Source organism: Camelus bactrianus, chromosome 6 (assembly GCF_048773025.1).
Source record: "Camelus bactrianus isolate YW-2024 breed Bactrian camel chromosome 6, ASM4877302v1, whole genome shotgun sequence".
Classification (NCBI taxonomy): domain Eukaryota; kingdom Metazoa; phylum Chordata; class Mammalia; order Artiodactyla; family Camelidae; genus Camelus; species Camelus bactrianus.
Window position 1 is genome coordinate 94,432,229 of NC_133544.1, and position 22,568 is coordinate 94,454,796.

The 22,568-nt window shown below is 46.3% G+C and overlaps 1 protein-coding gene across 11 annotated transcripts in view; it reads left to right on the top strand.

The window, feature by feature from the left end:
• LOC105068527 (ubiquitin carboxyl-terminal hydrolase 3) overlaps positions 1-22,568 on the top strand; it is a 207,438-nt gene that overhangs the window by 86,599 nt on the left and 98,271 nt on the right. For 10 of the 11 annotated variants that reach the window (XM_074366388.1, XM_074366389.1, XM_074366387.1 and 7 more), the window contains 2 exons: positions 1,751-1,903; positions 2,666-2,857. In XM_074366388.1, coding sequence (XP_074222489.1) covers positions 1,751-1,766 — 16 coding nt within the window. In that variant the 3' untranslated portion in view covers positions 1,767-1,903; positions 2,666-2,857. The remainder of the gene's footprint in view (positions 1-1,750; positions 1,904-2,665; positions 2,858-22,568) is intronic. The other variant, XM_074366384.1, reaches the window with a different exon arrangement.

Genomic DNA, 22,568 nt, shown 5'->3' on the forward strand with positions numbered 1-22,568 from the left:
CTGAGGCACGGAGAGGTGAGGTGACCGCTTCAGATCACAGAGCCCAGGCTGTGTGGCTCCAGGGACCGGGCTCATGGTCAGTGCCTACTCTGGGTGTCCCCTCCCTCCCTTCACCTTCCACTGGGACCCACGGCTGCAGCCTCATCTCAGCGTGATTGTTCGTGGGGAGCAGGGTGGGGGCGCTGGGGGCCCATTTTCTCTGAGCACTGCTTTCCAGGAGGCTGAAGGTGTTGGCCGTATTCACTGCTGGACACCCGGGCCCAGGCCAGCCATGCTGCAAGGCCTGAATCGGTGTTGAGCGAATACCTGAACATCTGCGTGGTGCCCCCCATTTCCTAGTCTCCACAGCACGCCTGCCTGCATGGCTGACACTTCCTGGCGTCCGGCCTCTGCCAGGGACAGTCAAGGAGACCAGAGCTGCTCAGCCAGGGACAGGGAGCCTCATGGGCCCTGTGGCTGCCCCACGCCTCTCTTGGGCTGTCCCGGGCCAGTCCACAGGGAGGCCCAGCCAGCTTCCAGGAACAGCAGTGAGGTCCCCACCCCAAGGGTGTGGAGTAGGTGTTGAGGAGTGTTTCCTGAGGGTGACTCTGCTTCTGAAGGGGCCAGGATGCTTTAACGTCCGTGCCAGGCCCCCACCCCTGCTGGCCGCATGGAGCCGGTCATAAAGGACACAGGCCATGGGGCTGAGGTTATAACAGGTCCCTGCTCCCTCTCTGTGCCTCAGTGTCCTCTTCTGTAACAGAACCAGTAACAGGGCCACGGGAGGGCTCACTGAGACCCTGCTCTGTGGCCTTGGGTGGCCACTGCCCTCTCTGTGCTTAGTGTCCTTGTCTGTAATAGAGAACTAGTAACATTTTTCCTATTGACTTTTGGTCACATTTCTCTGAGTCCTTTTCCATACTGGGCCCAGGGCACTCACAGAGCTCACAGACTGGAGAGGTAATCAGAGTGTGGTCACAGCCCTAGGGGTCCCAGGGAGGCCAGAGGGGATCACCAGCTGGGAGGCGTCAGAGGGGTGGGGAGAGCCGAGCCTTGGGGCTGAAGGATCCTACTGGTGGTGGCCTCTCTCACAAGGGGACTTCCCAGGGAGGAGTCAGTCGTGGGGTAAGGGCTGAGCTCAGTCTGGGGCATGCTGACCTGGAAAAGCTTAGCATAGGTATGTCCGGAGGAGCTGGATGTAGGGGACGAAGGTGCCACCGGGGTCAGGGTTAGAGCTTGAGTCCCAGATGAGGTGGGGCAGGGGTGCAGCAGAAGGGGCTTGAGGACGTCCAGATGTTCACTCATTGGGTCCTCAGGGTGGAGATCGTCACATCCATTTCACAGCCACTGGTGCCTAACAGCTGGGTCCAGGGAGGTCACTCAGGAAGCACGTGCTAACTTGATGCAAATTCTTCCATTTCCACTTTAAATCCCTGGGACAGAATTGGCTAAATTCAAAGCTTGGTGACTGGGGTTAGGTAGCTAGAAAGTTGAACCCAAGGTTTACAAATAAAAGCAGCATACGGATTGAAGGCAAGACTAAGAACCCACAGGATCACTAAGACTGTCCACGCGCAGACCACTGTGGCCTCGGGGCCTTTGCACTGGCCATTCTCTCAGGTGGGAACTTGCTCCCTCTGCATTGCTTGCTCCTTAAACATCTCCAGTATTCTGCCCAAATGGCCTCCATGACTTTATTTTTCTCCATGGAACATATCACCGTCTGATTTTTGTGTACATTTTACTTATTTTTCTCTGTATCCCCCACTAGGCAGTCTGCTGCATGAGAACGGAGACCCGCCTGCTTCACTCCCTGCGGTGCCCGGTGTCTGGATCCCACCCAGCACACAGTAGGGCCTCAGTGAATGTGTGCTGAGTGTGTAAACGCTGTACGCCACTGACAAGCATCTTCCCTGAAGTGATGGTAAGGGTCGTTCGTTCACTACTTACTGAGTCCTGCTGTGTGCTGGGCACTGACCTGGGCGGGAGGCACGCAGTGAGTGAGACACACAGTGAGCACACACAGCGTGTTAGGAGGGACACGTGCTCTGGAGAACACGCAGGGCTCGGGGAAGTCAGGAGTGGAGGGTGGAGGAGAAGAGGGCCCGGGTCGGGGGGGGGGCAGTGGTGGCAGAGGAGACAGAGAGGTGGCACCCAGGCCGTGCAGGGCCTGGTGGCCCCTATGAGGGCTTTTCCTCTGGGCAGGGGGGACCATGGCTGGGAGCGGAGCAGGGGGTCGGGTCCTGAATGCTGTGCAGGAAAAGAGGCGGGTAACTGCTGGGGAGACGTGTGTGCAGGAAGCTGTCCCTGTAGACTGCAGGCAGGGTGCTCCCCTGAGGAGGTGACATCTGAGCTGAGCCCTTGTATGGACCCTGTTTCTACCTTCTGTAGACTGGATGCTTTCATCCGCAGTGCAGGCCTATGCAGGACACGCCCTGTTCTCAGTCACCTGGACTTGGCCTCCTGCCCCCTTTGTGGGCCCTCCCACCCCAGGAGTCCTCCTTCTGGGTCTAACCCCCCACCTCCTCCACTGGACTCGGACTCAGGCTGAGCCGCTGTCTACCTGCCCGACTCACCCAGAGTCAGGTCCAGACCCTCGGGGCCACCCCGCCACCCCAGAGCCCATGAAGTTACTCAACCGGCCGGTCCTCAGCCTGCTCACCTGCCTTGCCCTTCCTTCCTGCAGAAACAGCCCTGTCCATGGCGCCCTGCTCCTCCGCTCCTGACCCCTGTGCTGTGGCCCCGCGTGGTGTGGCCCCGCGTGGTGTGGCCCGGCATGGTGCGGCCCGGCATGGTGCGGCCCCGCGTGGTGCGGCCCCCTGTGGTGTGGCCCCACGTGGTGCGGCCCCGCGTGGGGTGCCATCCTGCCTCCAGTCCGGTGAGTAGAAGCTGCCTTTTCAATGGCAGTTGTCCCCTGATCTGTTGGCCTTCTGAACCTCAGGTTTCCTGCTAATATAATCTATTTCACACCAGCCTGCGAGACACTTTGCAGACAGAGTAAACAAATGAAGAACAAGTGACCTGTATACCTTTTTCAGCATCGTCAACAAGTTTAATATTTTAATATAGATTAGAATTCCTTTTCCCCATAAAGTCACAAGCTCCTTGAGGGTGGAGGAGATATAAAAATTATGTGGACAGGACCAGACACCTGCGATCCTTAATATCTGTCTCCCCAGACTGAGGGCTCAGGCCCAGGCTTGACCAAGTCCTGCCTTCACACTGTGAGTGGAGTTTCATTGGTTTTCAAATTAAGCTTTTACACTTGAGCTTATCAGGGAAATTGTCGGTTCCACATGCATCTTTCCAGTAATAACCAAGTGACACCGCATGCGAGACGCCTTGTTCCCTGAGTTACTTGATGAGAATCTGCAGGTGTCAGGAGGGAAAGAGGGCAGCGTATTTCCAGACAAGCTGCGTCTTTGGGGGAGAGTGGGGGTGGCGCCCTGGAAAGATGTCACCTCCTGACTCGTTTAGTTGGGACCATCCGTCTTCACACGTTGGATTTCCAGAGAAGTGTCCGAATGGCAGAGTGGGCTGGAGCTGGGCTTGGCTGTCACCCATGGAAGGGAGGGCTGGAAACCTCAGACAGCTGTGGTCCTGGGAGCAGCCTGACCCGGGTGAGGGGGGGCGCCACTAGAAGTGTCCCCTTCAAGACTGCTGTCCTGCTGAGGGTCAGGCTCAGCTGCTGTAACAGAGAAATGGGGAGAGGTGGTCCTGGGGTAAAAGTGACGGTTTTGGAGGCTGAGAGTGTCTGCGGACGCAGGTTCAGCAGGACGACCATGGTTAATGGCGCTGCGTCGTGTTGGGGACATTGGCCAGGAGAGTAGCCTCGAGGTGCTTCCACCACACAAAGTGAGAAACACATGAGGAGAGGGGCATGCTGATTAGCTTGCCTGTGGTGATCATTTCACTATGTGCACACGCACCGCACGTCATGTTGTACACCTTAAATTCATACAATTTTTATTACAAAAAAAGACGATCTCTGGGAAGTAAGTGGCCAGCAGCTATACCTGGACTCTGACTTCCACAGGGACAGAAATGACACTCCTGCCAGGGTCAGACCCAACCTGCAAAGGACCGGACGGCAGCTTTTGCTTTCTTGCTCTGGGAAACCAGCTCCTAGGATGTGTCCCAGGTGACAGCCCCTGAGAGCCAGGCCTCGGCCGAGGTCCCGGGCAGCGGAGAGGAGCCGTCCCCGTGGGCCTGTGCACATCGTGCAGTCCTGTGGGGACAAGTGAGGACTGCGTTCAGGGGTGGTGGGCGTCATGACAGCAGGCACCCAAATGCCGCCTCGCTCTCACACCCACCTGCCCCAGGTCCTCAGACTCCTCTCGCCTTTGCAGACTGGATGTTTGTATCCCCCATATTCATAGGTTGAGGTCCCCCCGTGTGCCCATGTTTGGAGGTGCAGAGGTTGAGTGAGGTCCTGAGGGTGGCCCTACCTGGTTGGTCTGGTGTCCTTCAATGAGAGAGAGAGTCCCCAGAGCTGGCTCCCCGCCTCATGTGGACACAGCAAGGGGGCGGCCAGCTGGTGGCCGGGAGGAGAGCCATCACCAAAAGGCGACCTCGCCGGTTTTCGCCTGGGCCTCCCACCTCCCGATCTGTAGGCGTTACCGAGTCCAAACTCGTTCTGCTCGCTGCACAACAGGCCAATAAATCAGAAGACGAGGTGTTGGGGCAAGGAATAGCGACTTTATTTGGAAAGCCAGCTGACCAAGATGACCGATTATTGTCTCGGAGAACCATCTTACTGGAGTTAGAATTCAGGCTTATTTTATACTGAAAAGGGGAGGGGGTGTAGTGGGTTGTTGCAAACTTCTTGCTGTAGGAATTCTTTGTTCTTGGAATCCTGTGTTCTTGTAGCTGTCCACGTGGGGCAGCTCATGGTGCCCCTGTAAACCTCCAACAAAACAAATGTGATTTTCTATTCTGCAACTTGTTATCTTTATAGGAGTGCGAAAGTGTCAGTATCCTTAAAGGTCAGAGCCTGGAAAATAGGCTCTTCTGTGTATTTCAGTCTAAAGGCAACATTGTTCTGCAAAAGGCACAGAGCTAGCAAGACTAAGCCTAGAAAACAGGGCACAGGGTTAAAGCCAAAGAAACAGATCTGGTATGGAGTCAGATTTGTTCTTTTCTGTTACAATTACAAAAGGAATGCATGCTCCTTGGAGCAAATCTAGTAGAACAAAGGTGCACAGGGAGCAAGTTCGCAGTCTCCCCCTTGCATGCTCTCTCTTCCTGTCCATCCCAGCTCCACGTCCACTGTCCATCCCAGCTCCACGTCCACTGTCCTAGCACAACCAGGGTGAGCAGTTTCATGTGTGCAGCCTGTCTTTTTGCCAACACACACAAGCATATATACAAAGGCTCGTTTAGAATTAGCCTTCTCACTTTGTAGATAAGGAAAATGCAGTTCAGAGAAGTTAAGCAACTTGCTCAAGGTCACACAGCAGGCAGGTGGAGGAGCTGGCAGTTACTTGACTCCCAAGTTTAATGGCAAAGCCTGTGACCTTACCCTCAGCCTCTGCTGTTCCAATCATATCAGCTTTGAACAAAAGGAGTAATATTTCTAACAGAAGGAAATAGCAGTGCACACTCACTGAGTACTGATCACAGTGGCATTTCAGATGCAATACACATACCCATTTAGACTTCCTCCAAACCTTGTGGGTTTCTCCTATAATTTTTACAGCCTCTCCCCCATTTCACAGATGAGAGAACTGAGGCTTCACAAGGGGAAGCCATTGGCCCAGGTCACACATCTAAAAAGCAGTGATGGGCCAGGATTCAGACTCAAGCCCTCTGACTGTAAAGTCAGCCCAGGAAGGCAGTTGGGTAGGAAGGAGCAGAATTTGGTCGTGAGTTAATGGGCAGAATGGCCACTGTCCCCAACCTGAACTCACATGGACTTTTCACAGTGCCTCCCTCTGGCCACTTCAGGGCCTTTACACAACTCACCCCTCAAATGGCCTACAGAATGCCTGCTCCTCCCTCAGTGCTCAGAATACTTAGCCCCTGGATGAGCGCCTGGAGCCCCCAGGTAAATTCCCACCCACCCCACTGAACTCCTGAAGCCCAGCAGGGCATCCATGCACAGCCAACGTGGGATAAACACGTATTCAGGGAAGAGTGTTCAGTGAATAATGTGTTCCTTTAGTCGGAAGGCTGAGCGAGGCTAAGGGGTACCAGATGTGAAGGACACCAGGGAGGCACTGGGGCCGAGTGGGGAGTGTGGTGGCTCAGTAGGCAGGGCCCACCAGGATGAAGGTCCGTGGAAGGCAACAGGGAACCAGGAAGGGCAGAGCATTGTCCTCTGAATTCAGATGAGGAACCCTAGACTCCAAATACCAGACACCTCAAAACCAAAGCCCACATCTCCGTGGATGCTGCTATTTTAGTCTTTTGGGATCTATAAATCTAAATGTAATTTTTCCTTCCCCCGATTTGGGGAAAATTTAGCCATAATTTCTTTAAATAAGCTTTCTTCTCCCTTCTCTTCTTCTGGAATTCCCATTACCTATTGTTTTTCTTGACTGTATCCCATAGTCCCTGTTGGCTGACTTCACTCTTTTTCATTTCTTCTTACTTTTGCTCCTCTGGGTCGAGCATTTCAAATTACCCGTCTTCAAGTCTCCTGATTCTTCTGCTTGGTCAAGTCTGCTGTTGAAGCTCTCTATTGAATTTTTTGGTGCAGTCATTGTGTTCTTTGGTCTGGAAGTTATGTTTTGGTTATTTTTTATGATTTCTGTCTCTTTGTTGAACTTTGCATTGTGATCACGTATTACGTTTATGATTTTGTCTAGTTGTTTGTCTACATTCTTTTATAACTGAACGAGCATCTTTAAGGTGATTGTTTTGAAATCTTTGTCAGGCAGTTAATAGATCTGCGTTTCTTTGGGGTCAGATACTGGAACTTTGTTTTGTTTCTTTAGCGATGTCATGTTTCCCCGATCCTGTGTGATCCTTTTAGCCTGCGTTGATGCCTGCACACTTGAAGTAATCACCCCTTCCAGTCCTTATGTACTGCCTTTGGAAGGGGAAGACCTTCACCAGACACCTCAGCTAGAAATTCTGGGGATCAATCAAACTTTTTCTATAGATATGCCCACTCTGCTCCTCTCACTCCCTCCTTGGGGAGCTTGTCTACAGAGCTATGTCGAGTGCCAAGAGTCACCTGCCCCTTTCTGTAGGGCAGTGTGCACTGAGATGCCAAGACAATGGGTTCAACCCCACTTGTGGCCCTCCCTTCTGAAGGGGCAGCCTCAGGGTTGGGCACCTTTTCCCAATCTTGCAGAGTCAAGTTGCTTACTGAGATCTTCACTCGCTGCTGAGGCCTGTGTGTCATCTCTGGGAGCGGGGGTGTAATGGTCTATGGGAAACTGTGGCCCTGGGGTTGTGTATGCTGGTTGCTATTGGCCTCCACCCATTTCTTTGTTCCTAGCTACCTCTCAGATGATCAAATTGCAAAACAAATGAGAATCGCAGCTGGCTTAAGAACACTTCCTTAATAAGACAGAAATCAGATTCCAAGGAAAAATTAAAATCCATTTACACCATTAACCCTCCCACTCATATGTAGACTGTCCTCTTGTAATCTTCCAGACGGCCCCCTAGAGAAAGCCCTCACCAAGAGCACGGATGGCCAGATCCTTTGCCAGGACCTCGTGCTCATTTTCAGAACTTGGCCCAGTTGGTGGCTGATCCCCAGGGCCTGAGACAAGGTATCTGTGAGGCCTTCTCTGCTAAGAGCAACCAGGCTGACAGGGAACTGTGCTATGAAGCAGAGAGCAAGCACTCAGACCCTCTGTGGAAGGATCTTTGAGAACATCCCAAAGGTACACACAGGTCTAAACATGGACACTGGAATCTTTTGATCGGCATTTTCATTGGAAATCCCCTCTTTGATAGACAGAAGCAAGTTCAAGATGGTGAAGTTGGATAGGCAGGTCGGCCTCTTGAAGTTGTCATTGAGGAGGCTATGCAATTCTCTATAAAGAATTCAAAACTGCCATTATCTCCATGAAACAAAAGGAGGCCACAAACATTAACATTCAGGGAGCACAAATGTAATACTGAAAATTTAAAATACGATGCCAAAATGTGAGAAACCCAATAGGAGGATTGAAAGATAAAGTTAAAGATATCTCACAGAAAGTGGCAGCCCTTTAAAAGAGAGAAAGCAGATCTGCCCTATTTTTGCTGCTGAATGGGGGGGTCCAGGGGGACTGTTGCCATGGGTGCTAAGCCATGTGCTCCTGGCTGGTGGACCTGGGCAGGCTCCGAGGGCAGTGGTCCTGGCTGGGAGAGGCTGGGAAACTGGCGTGCAGCCAGGGCAGGTGCGTGCCCCGAGATCTCCTGGGGCGACCTGCAGGACGGCATGGCTGCTCCGCCATCCTCTGTTCAGTCTCCTCTCTCTGACACGTGGGGAGATCGATGCCTGCAGGATATTAGAAATGCCATCGAATTGCCCTTACCTGCTACCAGGTGACACCCAATATTGATTTAGTGTATGAAAGTGAATCACAGGTTTGCTAAAGCCTGGAAAAGATCAGATGTCATGCGCCTCATGATCCCATCTCCTCAGCTCTCAGCTGACGCTGGAGGAGGTAACTGGAAGATAATAGACTGAAGCAGCTTTCTGGGTGTGCTCGCAAGGGGAACAAAATCCAGGAGAATCATCTCATTGGGAGAGAAGGGATTTCTAGGATCATGTGTTTCTTATTTAGAGCAGTTTTCCCTTTTATGGACAGCATCCTCTAGACTTGACCATTGTAGAAGGGTATTTTAACACAGCCATGGTTCTCAAAGTCTGGTCCCCGAACAGCAGTTATCTGCATCACTTGGAAACTTGTTGGAACGCACATTCTCGAGCCCCATCCCAGACCTAGTGGATCGGAGCCTGTGGCGGTGGGGCCCAGCCCTCTGCGCTGTAACAAGCCCAAGAAAAGGAAGATGCAGCTGCAGTTTGAGAATAACGCTACCAAAAAAAGACATTGAGAGAGGCTGCTCTCCCTGTTTCCCTGAAATGAAAAGCAGGGCCTGGAGCAAGGGAGGGTCGTGGCACATCCCGCTGGGAGCCCAGCTTCCGGACCTGAGACTGGTCCATTCGGCCCCACCCTCTGCTGCTTCCTCTGGGTAGCTGACCAGGTGGACGGAGCTGAGTGGGTCCTCCAGACGGCAGCACAAACACAGAGCTGAAGCCCAGAGCGTAAGAGCGGCTCCGCAGCCCATTGCTGGGAGGCCCTCCCGGGAGCCGTGGGAGGGCCACAGGGAGTGGGAGGCGCTTCTCAGCTGAGGGTGACCCCTGCCCAGAGAGTGAGTGGGCGGAGGGCATTTAAAGTCCCACCAATGCAGTTGTTGCTGCACTGAATCTCAAACAAACCCATAGATGCATTTGTTACATGGAAGCACATCCATCCCGAGCTGGAGAGAGGGATCGCTCATCTGACATGTCTCTCACCTACTGAGAATCTCTTCCCAGCCTCCCACTACGTCAGGAGGAAACCAGCCTTCCTCGCTGGCATATTCAGCCTTGGGTACCTGAACCCTGGCCCTCTCCAGTTTCCCCTCCTGCCACTTTCCTGCCAAGGGCCCCGCCTGGCAGAGGAGAGTCTTTGTGGTACCAGGGATGCTGGTCCCTCACACCCTTGTCACTTAATTTCTGCTTCTTTCAATATTCAGTTTGAGGTCCATCCATCCAAAGAGTCAAAACCCCTTGCCCCCATCAGCACCGTCACAGCACCTGCACACGTGTCTAGCACAGCCCTGATTACGGTCTTGAAATGTATTTGTCTGTCTCCGAGTGCAGAATAAACTCCCTGGCAATGCTGTCTTGGAAACCATTAGCATGTGTGTGTGTCCACACTGTGCATACACCACATTTTTTTTTTCACCATTTATTTTACTTTATTTTAAAAATTGAGTTATAATTACCATCCAGTATTGTATTAGTTTTGGATATACAACATAATGATTTTGTATTTTAATACATTGTGATTTGATCACCATAGTAACCATCTGTCTCCATACAACGCACAATTTTTCAGTCATGCATGAATATACATATATTCATTTTCATACTTTTTCCCTGTGAGCTACTATGAGATCTTGAATATATTTCCCTGTGCTGCACAGTATTAACTTGTTCATCTGTTCTGTATATACCTACACGTCACATATTTTTATTTTTAATCACTCGGGTTATCGCCCGACTTATTCCTGGAGTGCCACCGCAGGTAGGAAAGAGGAAAGGCATGGAAGTTCAGTTCCTAGAGTTTCCTGCCGTTTATCCTCATTATGCATTATTCATTCAGGCTGGAAGATCCCATGACAGGTCATCTCATCCAGCCCCCGCCTCTGGGCAAGACCGAAGGAGGCCTTGGGGCTCCTTGTCACAACAGTTCCTAGTACACCTAAGGCAGGGAGGAGATGCAGATGAGAGGCTGGTGGGCGGTGCCCACCCTGCAGAAGACTGTTCTCTAGGCATTCCGCGGTCAGGGGACAGGGCAGGAAGCCCTCTGGGCTGGTGAGACCCAGCCTAGAGCATTTACCCAGAGACACCATTTTACATGTTATGTGCCGCTTAAAATAAGAGTTACCTTGTCTCCTTGCTTTGACCTAAATTTAACCTCATTACTTTTATCCTCTTGGTAATAAAGCAGATTGAAGTGTGTGGTTGAAGAAGCTTGAAATAAGAAGCTTGCTTTCCTTTTTTTTTTTTTTTTTTTTTCATTTTTGCTTATATCCTGCTTAGGTTTAAAAAAAGAGGCCCTCAGTATTACAAATCCTCACAAGGCTCTCCATCTTACAGATGGAGAGATGCTCAAAACACTCTCTTGTTCATTTGGTTATTTGAAGCCCAGATCATGTTTTCTAGAAGTAGAGGCTTTATTAATGGTGGTTCCCAGAACAACATCAGGTGAGGTGATGCGGGGGTCGGAAAGTTTAACCCTGAGCTTGCCCTGGGGCTCATCAGAGGGTGACCAGGAAAACAAGGGAGTCACCACACTGGTAGACTCTTCACCAAGAAATCTTGGACCTACAACCAAGAAAGAGGGGAAACCAGCGAGGCCATCCTCAGGACACCTCAGCTAGATGGGGACACCTGCGTGCATCCCCCAGCTGACCTTTGCAGCTCCTCAGCATGGCCAAGTCCTGGCCAAAGTGCAAAGGATAGGGAGGACCTGCTCTTGGTCACCAGCGAGGATGAAGCTGTCAGGTCTGCCTGGAGAGCCTGGGTTCTCCTGGCCTCAGCCACACTTCATTCAGCCTGGTTCTCCATGTGGCGTGAGTCATTGCATCTGTGTCTCCAGAATCTAGCTGCTCGCTCTTGCCTGAGATGGCCTGAGAGCCTCGTGGTTGGCTATTCCTAGGAACCAGAACGAGAGAGAAGTGTTCCTAAGATGGGTGTATCTCAGTGGACCCTCTTTTGCGTGTTTCCAAACTGCCAACCCCCAGATTCCTCCTCCAGGAACCCGTCTTCTCCCCAGGTCAGAGTAGCCACTTGCAAACCCCCCAGAGGCTGGAACCGGGCTAGCTCCAGTCACTACTGTATTAGTCAGCATAGGCCAGATTTTGCTACACCAATGAAAGATTTCAAAATCTCAGTGGTATAACACAACACACATGCCTTAGGGCCATAATAGGGTTCTGCTGAGATTTGGCACTCAGGGACCCAGGCTGACGGAGGCTTCGTCTTGACATGTGCTTACCTGACCACTGAGGACTCTGGCTCCTGAAGCCTTCCACCTGGGGAGGGCACAGCTCATACCTGCCCATATTTTATTGGCCAAAGTAAATCACACGGGACACACAGAAGCCCTCAAAGAAGGACAGAAGTGTGGTCCTATTATGTGCTCAGAAGGTGGACGGCGAGCTGGAAATACCTGGTGAACAACTGTAACCAGCAGCCCACGGAGCGGACAGCGCACCCTCCCAAGCACGACGAGCCTGTAGGCCCCTCCTGTACTGTGTGCCATGAACTCCACAGACCATGCTGACGCCTCCACATACAAACCCAGCCTGTCCAGAGACCGTGTGCTCTCCCATCCCTCTCAGGGGAGCTGTCATTATAGCAGACAGCACTGCCGTCTCTGCCACAGGATCCCAGGACATCAGGGAGAATGGCAGGGATCTGCATCACACAGACCTCTCTGTGACCTCCTCGAAGTAGACGCACGCTTTTTGGGAAAATTCTAAAAAGAAGGAAAATTCCAGAGCCTCCTCCCCTCATCCATTCTAGTGCCAAACGTTACATCCTTCTCACTCCTCCCTTTTTTCCAGCTGTAGAAAGCACTTGGAAATCAAAATAGTGAAAGACAAATACAAAAAACCAGTTCATAAATATTAAACATTGAAAGGAGACATCACAGTGCATGTGTGGGGGAGAGTGAATAAAACAGATCTGCCCCTACCACATACTCGCCTTCAGAAAGGCTGGAAGAGACGAACCCAGTTGGGGTGCAGGCTATGATGTAATTAGAACGCTATCGCCCAGTTGCAAAGCCATGTGCCTGTTTGCATGAAATGGGAGCATCTGCTGAAATTATTTGAGGTGTCCCATCACTAATTAAAACAGCTTTCACTTATACAGGATGTACCATAAGGATGCTGTTGATTCTTGGGTTGCTGGATGTGAGTGAGTCCTGGGGGAGCTGTTGGGGCAGGTGGATGGCGAGGAATATCTGGGAAATTATGATTCAGCCTTCCAAAATGCCTCCTTACAAGGAGGTCTGGGGCAGGGGAGGTGCTGCGGGAAGTTGTTCGAGTGAGGCACGGAAACGCGGTGCTCCACCCCGAATGGTACCCAGCTGGGCCTGTGACCACTGAGGCGCTTTGCCCCGGGGCCTTACTATGCCCTTTTGACTTCCCAAATCACGACCTTGCTTTCAGGGGACTTTCCAGGTAAACAGGATCAGCTACAGAATTTGCACAGCTCTCTCCAAAATAAAAATGTGGGACCCCTTGATAAAAATTATTAAGACTTTCAAGACAGTGACAGCCGAGCAGTAAACCACATGCAGACATTCTGAGTGTGGGGTCCTGTGCAACGGGACAGAGCACATACTGATGAAGCCAGCCCTGAAGGTAAGAAAAAAGCAAGAGCTGTTGGAGAAACAGGCTGAGAGGTGGCGAGGTCGGAGCAGAAAGCAAAGCTGGACGGTAGTCACCCCGGCACATTCTCCCCCGTATGGGACTTTCACATCCATACCCCGCTCTGTGGGCCACACTGCCCGTGCTCTTGGCAGGACAGACTCAGAGCGAAGAAAGGACTTGTTCCCACATCTTACTACGCAGAGTTGTGATAAAACCCAGGTGCTGACTTCTGACCCCATATGGTTTCTCTTTCTGCATATCTTACCCATTCGGCAGGTTCTGCCCACTATGGAGTCTACTTTGCATCACCCTCTCCCAGTTCATCCCTACTCTAGGCGCCCGTGTGCAACCCCCTCAGCACAGGGAACTAGTCCAAAGAGGCACCCGGAAAAACAAAGTGGTCCCTCGTGAGCTGGAAACGTGCGTTCAGAAGCTGAGCCTTATCACTCTCCTCCCCGGTTAGAAAAGAGCCGACAGATTATCCAAGTGCTTTCCAACCAACTTGGGCTCAGAGGTTCAATAACTGAAGGCTACTTGAAACAACTATAGAATTCTTTCTGTCACAAAAGCTTTTGGGGGAAGGAAATAATAGCCACTGACCTAAGGCTTCTAGTCTAGGCCTGGTGTTCTTTTTCAAGTTCAAGGCAGTGGTCCCATTCTGAAATCACTTTAGGGCGCAGCAATATCATTGTTTCAAAAGCCAGTTTTAAAGAAGTGTCTTAAGGAGACAGAAGACCCACAGCATCCAATGGATACAACGATCTTTTTGGAAAAAAACCAAACAACAAAAAACAGAAAAGCAGCACATAGAAATCTGTCCCATGTAGTAAAGCTGTACTTGGGGAGAAAGACTTAACATCGATTCCCAAGAGTTTCAACTTAAGAAACTAGAAAAAGAGCAAAGTAAACTCAAAGTTAATAGAAGGAAGGGAATAAAGACTTGGAGTAGAAATTAAATAAAATGCAGGCAGAAAGAAAATTGACATAGCAAAAAGCTGATTCTTTTAAAAGTTCAAAAAATCGACAATAAATAGATCAAGCAAAAAAGAGAAAATTCGTATTACCAATTTAGTAATGAAAAGAATTTATCACCATAGATCCTACATACATCAAAAGAATATCAAGAGAATATTAGGAACAAATTTAGGCCAATAAATCTGACAATTCAGGTGAAACAATTTTTTCAAAGATACAACTTGCCAAAATTGACAAAAGAAAAAACAGAAAAACTGAATAATGCTATACCTATTGAAGAAATTGAAAAAAAAAAAGTTAAATCCATCTCACAAAGAAAACTCCAGGCTGAGATGGTGATGGCAGGGAGAAGAATGGCTTTCCAGAGATGTCCACATCCTAATCTCTGGAATTATGAATATTTGAATATGTTACAGCAAAAGGGATTAATACCAGATAGAATGAATGTTTCTAATCAGCTGACTTTAAGGTCGGCAGAGAGAGTAGCCTGGATTAGCCAAGTGGGCCCGATGTAACCACAGGGTCTCAATCAAAATTCCAGAAGACATTTTTATAGAATACCTTTGGCAAGCTAAAAGCTGTATGTAAATGCTATGTAAATTCATATAGACTCTAAAATTTGTATGGAAATGCAGAATGCCTAGAATAACAAATAATAATTTTTTAAAAGAACAACTTTGGAGGACTTAGTTGATTTCAGTAATCAAGCTTCAATAATCAAGACAGTTTGATATTGGTGAAAAGACAGACATAGATCAAAGGAACGGAATAGATAGTCCAGAAAAATACTATGTATTTGATCACTTGATTTAAGACAAAGATGCGAAGGCAATTCAACAGGGAAAGGGAAGTGTTCAGGGAATGTCCGGATAACTACGTGGTAAACAGTAATAAACATTGATTCTTCCTTCACACCATACAAAATAATTAATTCTAAATGAATCACGGATCTAAACACAAAGCCCAAAAGCACAAAATTTCTAGAAGAAAATATAGGCTATCCGTGTGATCTTGGGATATGCAAAGAATTCCTAAAGGACAAAAATTCATAAAAGAAGAAACGATAAATTGGACTGCATCATTAAGAGAACAAAAGGGCAAGCCACATACTGGGACAGAATACTCACAACACATAAGACAAAGAACTCGCATCTGGATTAGCTAAAGAACTCTTACAAACCAATAAGAAAAAGGGCAAAATTGTGAAGTCACTTCACCAAGGATTTCCAAATGGCCAATAAGCACCTGAAAAGATGCTCAACATCATTAGTCACTAGGGAAATGCGAATGCGATGAAAAACCACTCGATACCGACTAGAAGGGCTGAAATTGAGAGACTGACCATGCCAGCATTGGACAGGATGTGGGGGGACTGGAACTCTCATGCTCTGAGTTGGGAGTAAAATAGTTTGGCAGTTTCTTAAAAAGTTAAATGTACACCTACCATATGACGCAGCCATTCTACCCCTGGCTACTTACCCAAGAGAAATGAAAACATACATAAACTTATACACAGAAGTTCACAGTAGCTTTATTTGAAATAACCCAAAAACCTAGAAACAACACAAATGTCTATTCACAGATAAGTGGTTAAATAAATGTAGTACACCCACACAATGGATACTGTTCAGTAATAAAAACAAATTCTTGACACACACAAACACGGATGAATCTCAAAAGAATTATGCTGAATGAAAAAGCTAGATTAAAGGAAGTGTATAATGTATGATTCCATTGATATAAAATCCTAGAAAATGCAAAATTATCTACATATAGTGATACGAAACAGATTTGTGGTTGCCTGGGGATGGGAGTAGAGGGAGAAGCAGATTACAAAGAGGGAGAAGGTAACTTTTTGGGGTGATGCAGTTTGTTATTTTAATTGTGGTGATGGATTAACAGGTGAAGGCAGTTGGAGCTCAGAGAAATGCAGCTGCCAGGAAAGGGTACCCAGGGCTCCAGAGCTGAGCTGTCTCCCAGCTCCCACTCTACACCCCTTTTTCTGTACCACAACACCTCTGAAGAGGGGCTTCTCCTAAAACCCATGTGCATGGGTATCCCCAAGACACATTAACACACTGAAGCATGCCTTTGTGAAGCTTGTTCAAAAAGATCTGAAGTGGTTTCACACGAGTAACAGGAAAACCAGTTTCTGCACACCAGCAGATTGGCTCCCAGTTACCTTCTGCAAGGGGGACCTTCTGGCAATAATTTCTGTCTTTTGGGTTCTCTGTCCACAGCACCATTTTTTGACTGCTTACTAGGAGGTGAAGGAATGTATAAAAACATTGCCAACTGCACTCTGAAAATCCATGGCAGATCAGGCTTCAAAAACCTGCAGCCTGACCTCAGGGTCACCCTGCCCCCCTTCCTCTGCTCGGGACAGTCTCGTCCCTGGAGCCCCCAGCTATGTCTCCTTGGCACCTTCTACAGGTATCAGTGCTGGCCTTCCAAGGCGATAGATGTGTGGAGTCCCACCCTGTCATCCATTTATACAAAGACAGTAACAATATAATTGCAACAACGCAGATTGTCATTGTATTCGCTGGCCGTGGTGGTTCAATATATAGAACCAGTCTCCTTGGATTGAGCTCCTTCAACAAGGACTACTTCCCACTAGTGTAAATGTCAGTGAATACATGACGGCATCTTTGGGTTCCTTGATGGGATAGAGCTTCTGGGACCTCAAGGAGTTTGTAAGTGGGCTGGAGTAACACAATTAACATATAGGAAAAATGAGAGCCAATACAGGAAGAGTAGCTGAAAATGCTTGCAGAGGCTCAGGTAGAATTCAGGTGATGGGAAACTGGGTTGGGGAGGTGTCAGAGGCCATGAGGAGAAAATGGCAGTCAGAAAACTTCAGGCTTGATAAACAAAAGGCCAACTTTGGATGCATCCACATCTTCTTCCTGGATCCTCTGCTCGTCTGGAAGATGGTTTCTGATTATTCTTTCAGTGGTTCTTCAAAGGATTTGCCAGAAAGGTCTACCTCAGACTTCTTCTAACTCTTTGGCCCTGAAATTCTAGACAGAAACAAAATAGAACCATTTATGTGCCTTGAGTCTGAAAAAGACAAATTGAGCAGCTGGGAGATGCAGATCTTGCTCAATAACCACCTACAAAGAAGCGAACAAAAAAAAACCCTATAATCTTTTTAAATGCAAGATAGGAAAATGATTGTTTTAACCAATGTAACTTTGTATATTCCTGAATTGAAATAATTACCTTTCTAAAGTAATCAAAATTTCCAATATAATCGACCTCCTTGATAAAATTACTTACAAAAGAAAACATGAAGCACTTCCCTCTTTCAGTTTAAAAGTATCAGGAATCAATTTCCACTCTGCCCTCAAGGAGGCTTTCCCAGCTGGCCCAAGCCACTCTCTAGCGTATCAGCACTTCCTTGGAGCCCTCTGTCTCATGAGCAGGTACATCAGCTTAGGACCAGCCAGCATCTGCCCTCCCTCCCTGTGAGCCCACTGTTCCCCCAGCACACACGCTCTCTCTGCCCACAGACGGAGGTTAGAAGCTAAGATCAAAGGGGCAGATGCTAAGAGGGTTTTCAGCCACAGGGGATGTATGTGCTCACTGATCAAGAGTTGTGCAGGGCACCAGTCTGGGAGATGGGGAGCCCCGAGGATGGGGAGAACACACACACACACATACATACACACACACACACACACACACACACACACACACACACAGAGAGACATACCAGATTTCCTTTGTCCATTTGTCCACTGGTGGACACTTCAGTTGTTTCCGTATCTTGATTATTGTCATTCATGCTGCGGTTCAGATGGACATGCAGATACTGTCTCAAGTTAGTGTTTTAATTTCTTTCAGATAAATAAGTGGAATTGCTGGATCACATAATAGCCCTATTTTTAATATTTTGGGAAACTTCCATGTTGTTTTACACTGTGGCTCCACTAATTTACGTTCCCAACAGACACAGGTTTCCCTTTTCTCCGTGCCTTGCTAACACTTGGCTACATCTTGTCTTTTTGATAATACTCATCCTAACACATGTGAGGTGACATCTTGTTGTGGTATTGATTTCTGTTTCCTTTGTGATAAGTGCCACTGATCCTTTTCATGTTTTCATCAGATTGGGGGTTTTGTTGTTGTTTTTTGAGTTGTAGGAGGTTTTTATCTGTTTTGTGTATCAGACCCTTTTCAGGTATATTATTTGCAGTTCTTCTCTCCCATTCAGTAAGTTGCTTTTCCATGTTACTGTTGATTTCTTTTGCTGTGCAGAAGCTTTTAAGCTGGATGTAATCCCACTTGCTTATTTTTATTTTTGTTTCCTTTGCTTTTGGTGTCAAATCCAAAAACTCGTCACCAAGACTGATGTCAAGGAGCTTACTGCCTATAATTTCTTACGGTAGTTTGATGGTTTCAGGTCTTACATTCAAGTCCTTCACGCATTTTGAGTTGACTTTCGTGTTTGGTAATAAGATAGGGGTCCATATTCATTCTTCCGCATGTAGTTATTATGCAGGTTTCCCCGCATCACTTAGTGAAGAGACTGTCCTTTTCCCATTGTATATTCTTGGCTCCCTTGTTAATTATTCATCATATGTGCACGGGTTTCTTTATGAACTTTATTCTGTTCCATTGATATATGTGTCTGTTTCCAAGCCAACGCCATACTCTTGACTATTTTCACTTTGTAATGGAAGTTGGTTTCTTTTACAGTTTTGCTAAGAGTAATTTTCATGACTAGTCAATGAGTTTATTAAATACCGTTTTACATTTATCCTACTTAATTGTTGTTTTCTCATTGTGCTTTTTCTGCTAATGGGATAATTTACACAATTACTTTTGAATCTTGGCCAGTCTTGCATTTTCCAATATAGTCTACTATTCTATTCTGTTTACATAATGGCTTAATTCACATATAATATTTTGTTTGAATGTGTACATCATAGTCATTCAGATATATATATGTGTGTGTGTGTCTTTATATATTCCTTTTCACATTCTTTTTCATTATGGTTTATTACAGGATATTGCAAAAGGTTCCCTGTGCTATATAGTAGGACCTTGTGTTTTATTTATTTTATATGTAGTAGTTTATATCTGCTCATCCCAAACTGCTAATTTATCCTCCCTCCTGCTTTCCACTTGGTAATCATAAATTTTTTTTATGTCTGTGAGTCTATTTCTGTTTTGTAAATAAGTTAATTTGTGGCATACTTTAGGTTCCACATATAAATGATATCATATGATATTTATCTTTATCTAACCAACTTACTTAGTATGTCCATCCATGTTGCTGCAAATGGTATCATTTCATTCTTTATTATAGCTGAGTAGTATTCTAGTGTGTGTGTGTGTATACATAGATGTATATATAAAACACTTACTTACCATTTATTTGACAAGGGAAATGTAGGTTGCTTCCCTGTCTTGGCCGCTGTAAATAGCGCTGCTTGAACATTGGGGTGCGTGTGTCTTTTTAATTTAGTGTTTTCTCTGGATAAGCCCAGGAATGGGATTGTTGGATCACCTGATAGCTCTATTTTTAGTTTTTTAAGGAACTTCCATACCATTTTTCTTAGTGGTTGTACCAATTTGCAGTCCCACCAGCAGTGTAGGAGCGTTCCCTTTTGCCCAATGTCTCTAGCATTTATTATTTGTAGACATTTTAATGATGACCATTCTGACTGGTGTGAGGTGATACGTAATTGTAGTTTTGATGTGAATTTCTCTAATAATTAGCAGTGTTCAGCATCTTTTCATGTGCCTGTTGGCCATTTGTAGTTTTCTTTGGAGAAATGACTAGGTCTTCAGCCTATTTTGGAGTTTGGGTGATTTCTTTTGTTGTTGTTATTGAGTTTTATGTGCTATTTGTGTATTTCGGAAATTAAGCCTTTTTTGGTTACATTGATTGTAAATATTTTCTTCAATTTTGTATTTTGTCTTTTCATTTTCTTTATGGTTTGCTTTGCTGTGCAAAAGCTTCAGTTTGATTAGGTCGCATTTGTTTGTTTGTGCTTTTATTTCTTGCCTTAGGAGACTGACCTAAGAATACATTGCTACAGTTTATGTCAAAGAATGTTTTGCCTATATTCTCTTCTAGGGGTTCATGGTGTCATGTCTTATATTTCAGTCTTTAAGCTATTTTGAGTTTATTTTTGTGTATGGTGTAAGGGAGTGTCGTAAGTTCATTCATTTCCATGCTGCTGTCCAGTTTTCCCAACACTACTTGCTGAAGAGACTGTCTTTTCTCCATTGTATATTCTTGCCTCCTTTGTTGAAGACCAATTTACTGTAGGTCTGCATGTTTACTTCTGGGCTTTCTTTTTTTATTCCATTGATCTATATGTCTATTTTTATGCCAGTGCCACACTGTTTTGATTACTGTAGCTCTGTAGAATAGTCTGAAGTTTGGGAGGCTCATTCCTCTAGCTTCATTCTTTTTCTTCAATATTGCTTTGGCAATTCTGGGTCTTTTGTGATTCGATAGAAATTTTAGGATTATTTGTTCTAGTTCTGTGAAAAATGTCCTGGGTGACTTGATAGGGATCACATTAAATCTGTAGATTGCCTTGAGCGGTATGGCCATTTTAGCAACGTTAATTTTTCCAATCCAAGAGCATGGGATATCTTTCCATTTCTTTAAGGCATCTTTAATTTCTTTAATCCATGTTTTGTAGTTCTCCATGGATAAATCTTTCACCTGCTTGGTCAGACTTATTCCTCAGTATTTTATTGTTTATTGGATGTAATTTTAAGAGGGATTGTTTCTTTACTTTCTTTTCCTACTATTTCATTGTTAGTGTAAAGAAATGCACCTGATTTGTGCATGTTAATGTTATATCCTGCCACCTTGCTACATGTTTTTGTAGTTCTTCTCTGTCCTTCTTTCATACTCTTTTCTTATGGTTAGTTGATTTTCTTTATTGTTACATTTGTGTTTCTCTTACTTGTTTTTGCATAGCTAATGTAGGTTTTTGATTTACGGTTACCATGAACTTCATATAAGTTGCTCTGTTACGTATCTGATTGTTTTAAAGAGATTATCATTTAAGGTCCTATAAGTTCTAAAAGATCTGCTGTTTTACTCCCTCTCTCCTCTTTTTTTAATTTTATTTTTTACATCTTCATGTGCCTCCTATAAATGTTTATTGCAAGTATAGTTGTTTTTACAATTTTTGTTTTTTAGCCTTTGTAGCAGCTTCGTTAAGTGCTTGATTCACAACCATTGCTCCATTTTTACTTTAAAGTGGGATTTTCCCCTTTATATAAGTTATTATTTCTTATTCTTTTTCGTATAAAGAAAACCTAATACTTCTTATCAGGTCAGTTTAGGATTGATGAACACTTAGTTTTTACTCATCTGAGAAGCTCTTTAAGTCTCTTTCAGTTTTGATTAGTAACTTTGCTGCGCAGGTAGCCTAGATTCTAGGTTTTTCCCTTTGAGTGCTTTAAGTATATCATGGCTGTTCCTTCCGGCCTGTAATGACTGCTGAAAACTAGCTGATAGGCTTCCATGAGCTCACCTCTCCTCGTGACTACAGTGAAACCACAACTGACTGCTAAATAAGCATTGGAAACAAGACTGGAACCTACCAAGAAAAGATCTTCAACTGGAAACGTAAAGAGGGAGCCACAGCAGGATGGTGGGAGGGGCATTCTCATGATGTAGTTGGGCCCCATACCCCCCGGGTGTGGGCAACTTACAAGCTGAAGAATAAGTCACAAAGAACCTCCCACAGGAGTGAGAGTTATAAGCCCAGCATCAGGCGCCCCAGCCTGGGGTTCTGGCACTGGGAGGAGGAGGAGACCCCAGGACATCTTTTTTTTTTTAATACTCTTTTTTTTTAATCTTCTTTTACTGAGTTATAGTTAGTTTACACTGTTTTGTCAATTTCCAGTGTAGAGCACAATTTTTCAGTCATACATAAACATACATATATTCATTGTCACATTCTTTTTCACCGTGAGCTACCACAGATCTACATATATTTCCCTGTGCTATACAGTATAAACTTGTTCGTCTGTTCTATATGTATTGGTCAGTATCTACAAATTTCAAACTCCCAGTCTGTCCCTTCCCACCCCCCTCGCCCCTGGCAACCACAAGTTTGTATTCCATGTCTATGAGTCTGTTTCTGTTTTATATTTAAGTTCATTTGCCTCCTTTTTTTTTTTTTTTTAGATTCCACATATGAGTGATATCATATGATATTTTTCTGGCTTCACTTAGAATAACATTCTCCAGGGACATCATGTTGCTGCAAATGTCATTGTGTTGTCATTTTTCATGGCTGAATAGTATTCCATTATATAAATATACCACAACTTCTTTATCCAGTCATCTGTCGATGGACATTTAGGCTGTTTCCATGTCTTGGCTATTGTAAATAGTGCTGCTGTGAACATTGGGGTGCACGTGTCTTTCTGAAGCAGGGTTCCTTCTGGATATATGCCCAGTAGCAGGATTCCTGGGTCATATGGTAAGTCTATTCCTAGTCTTTTGAGGAATCTCCATCCTGTTT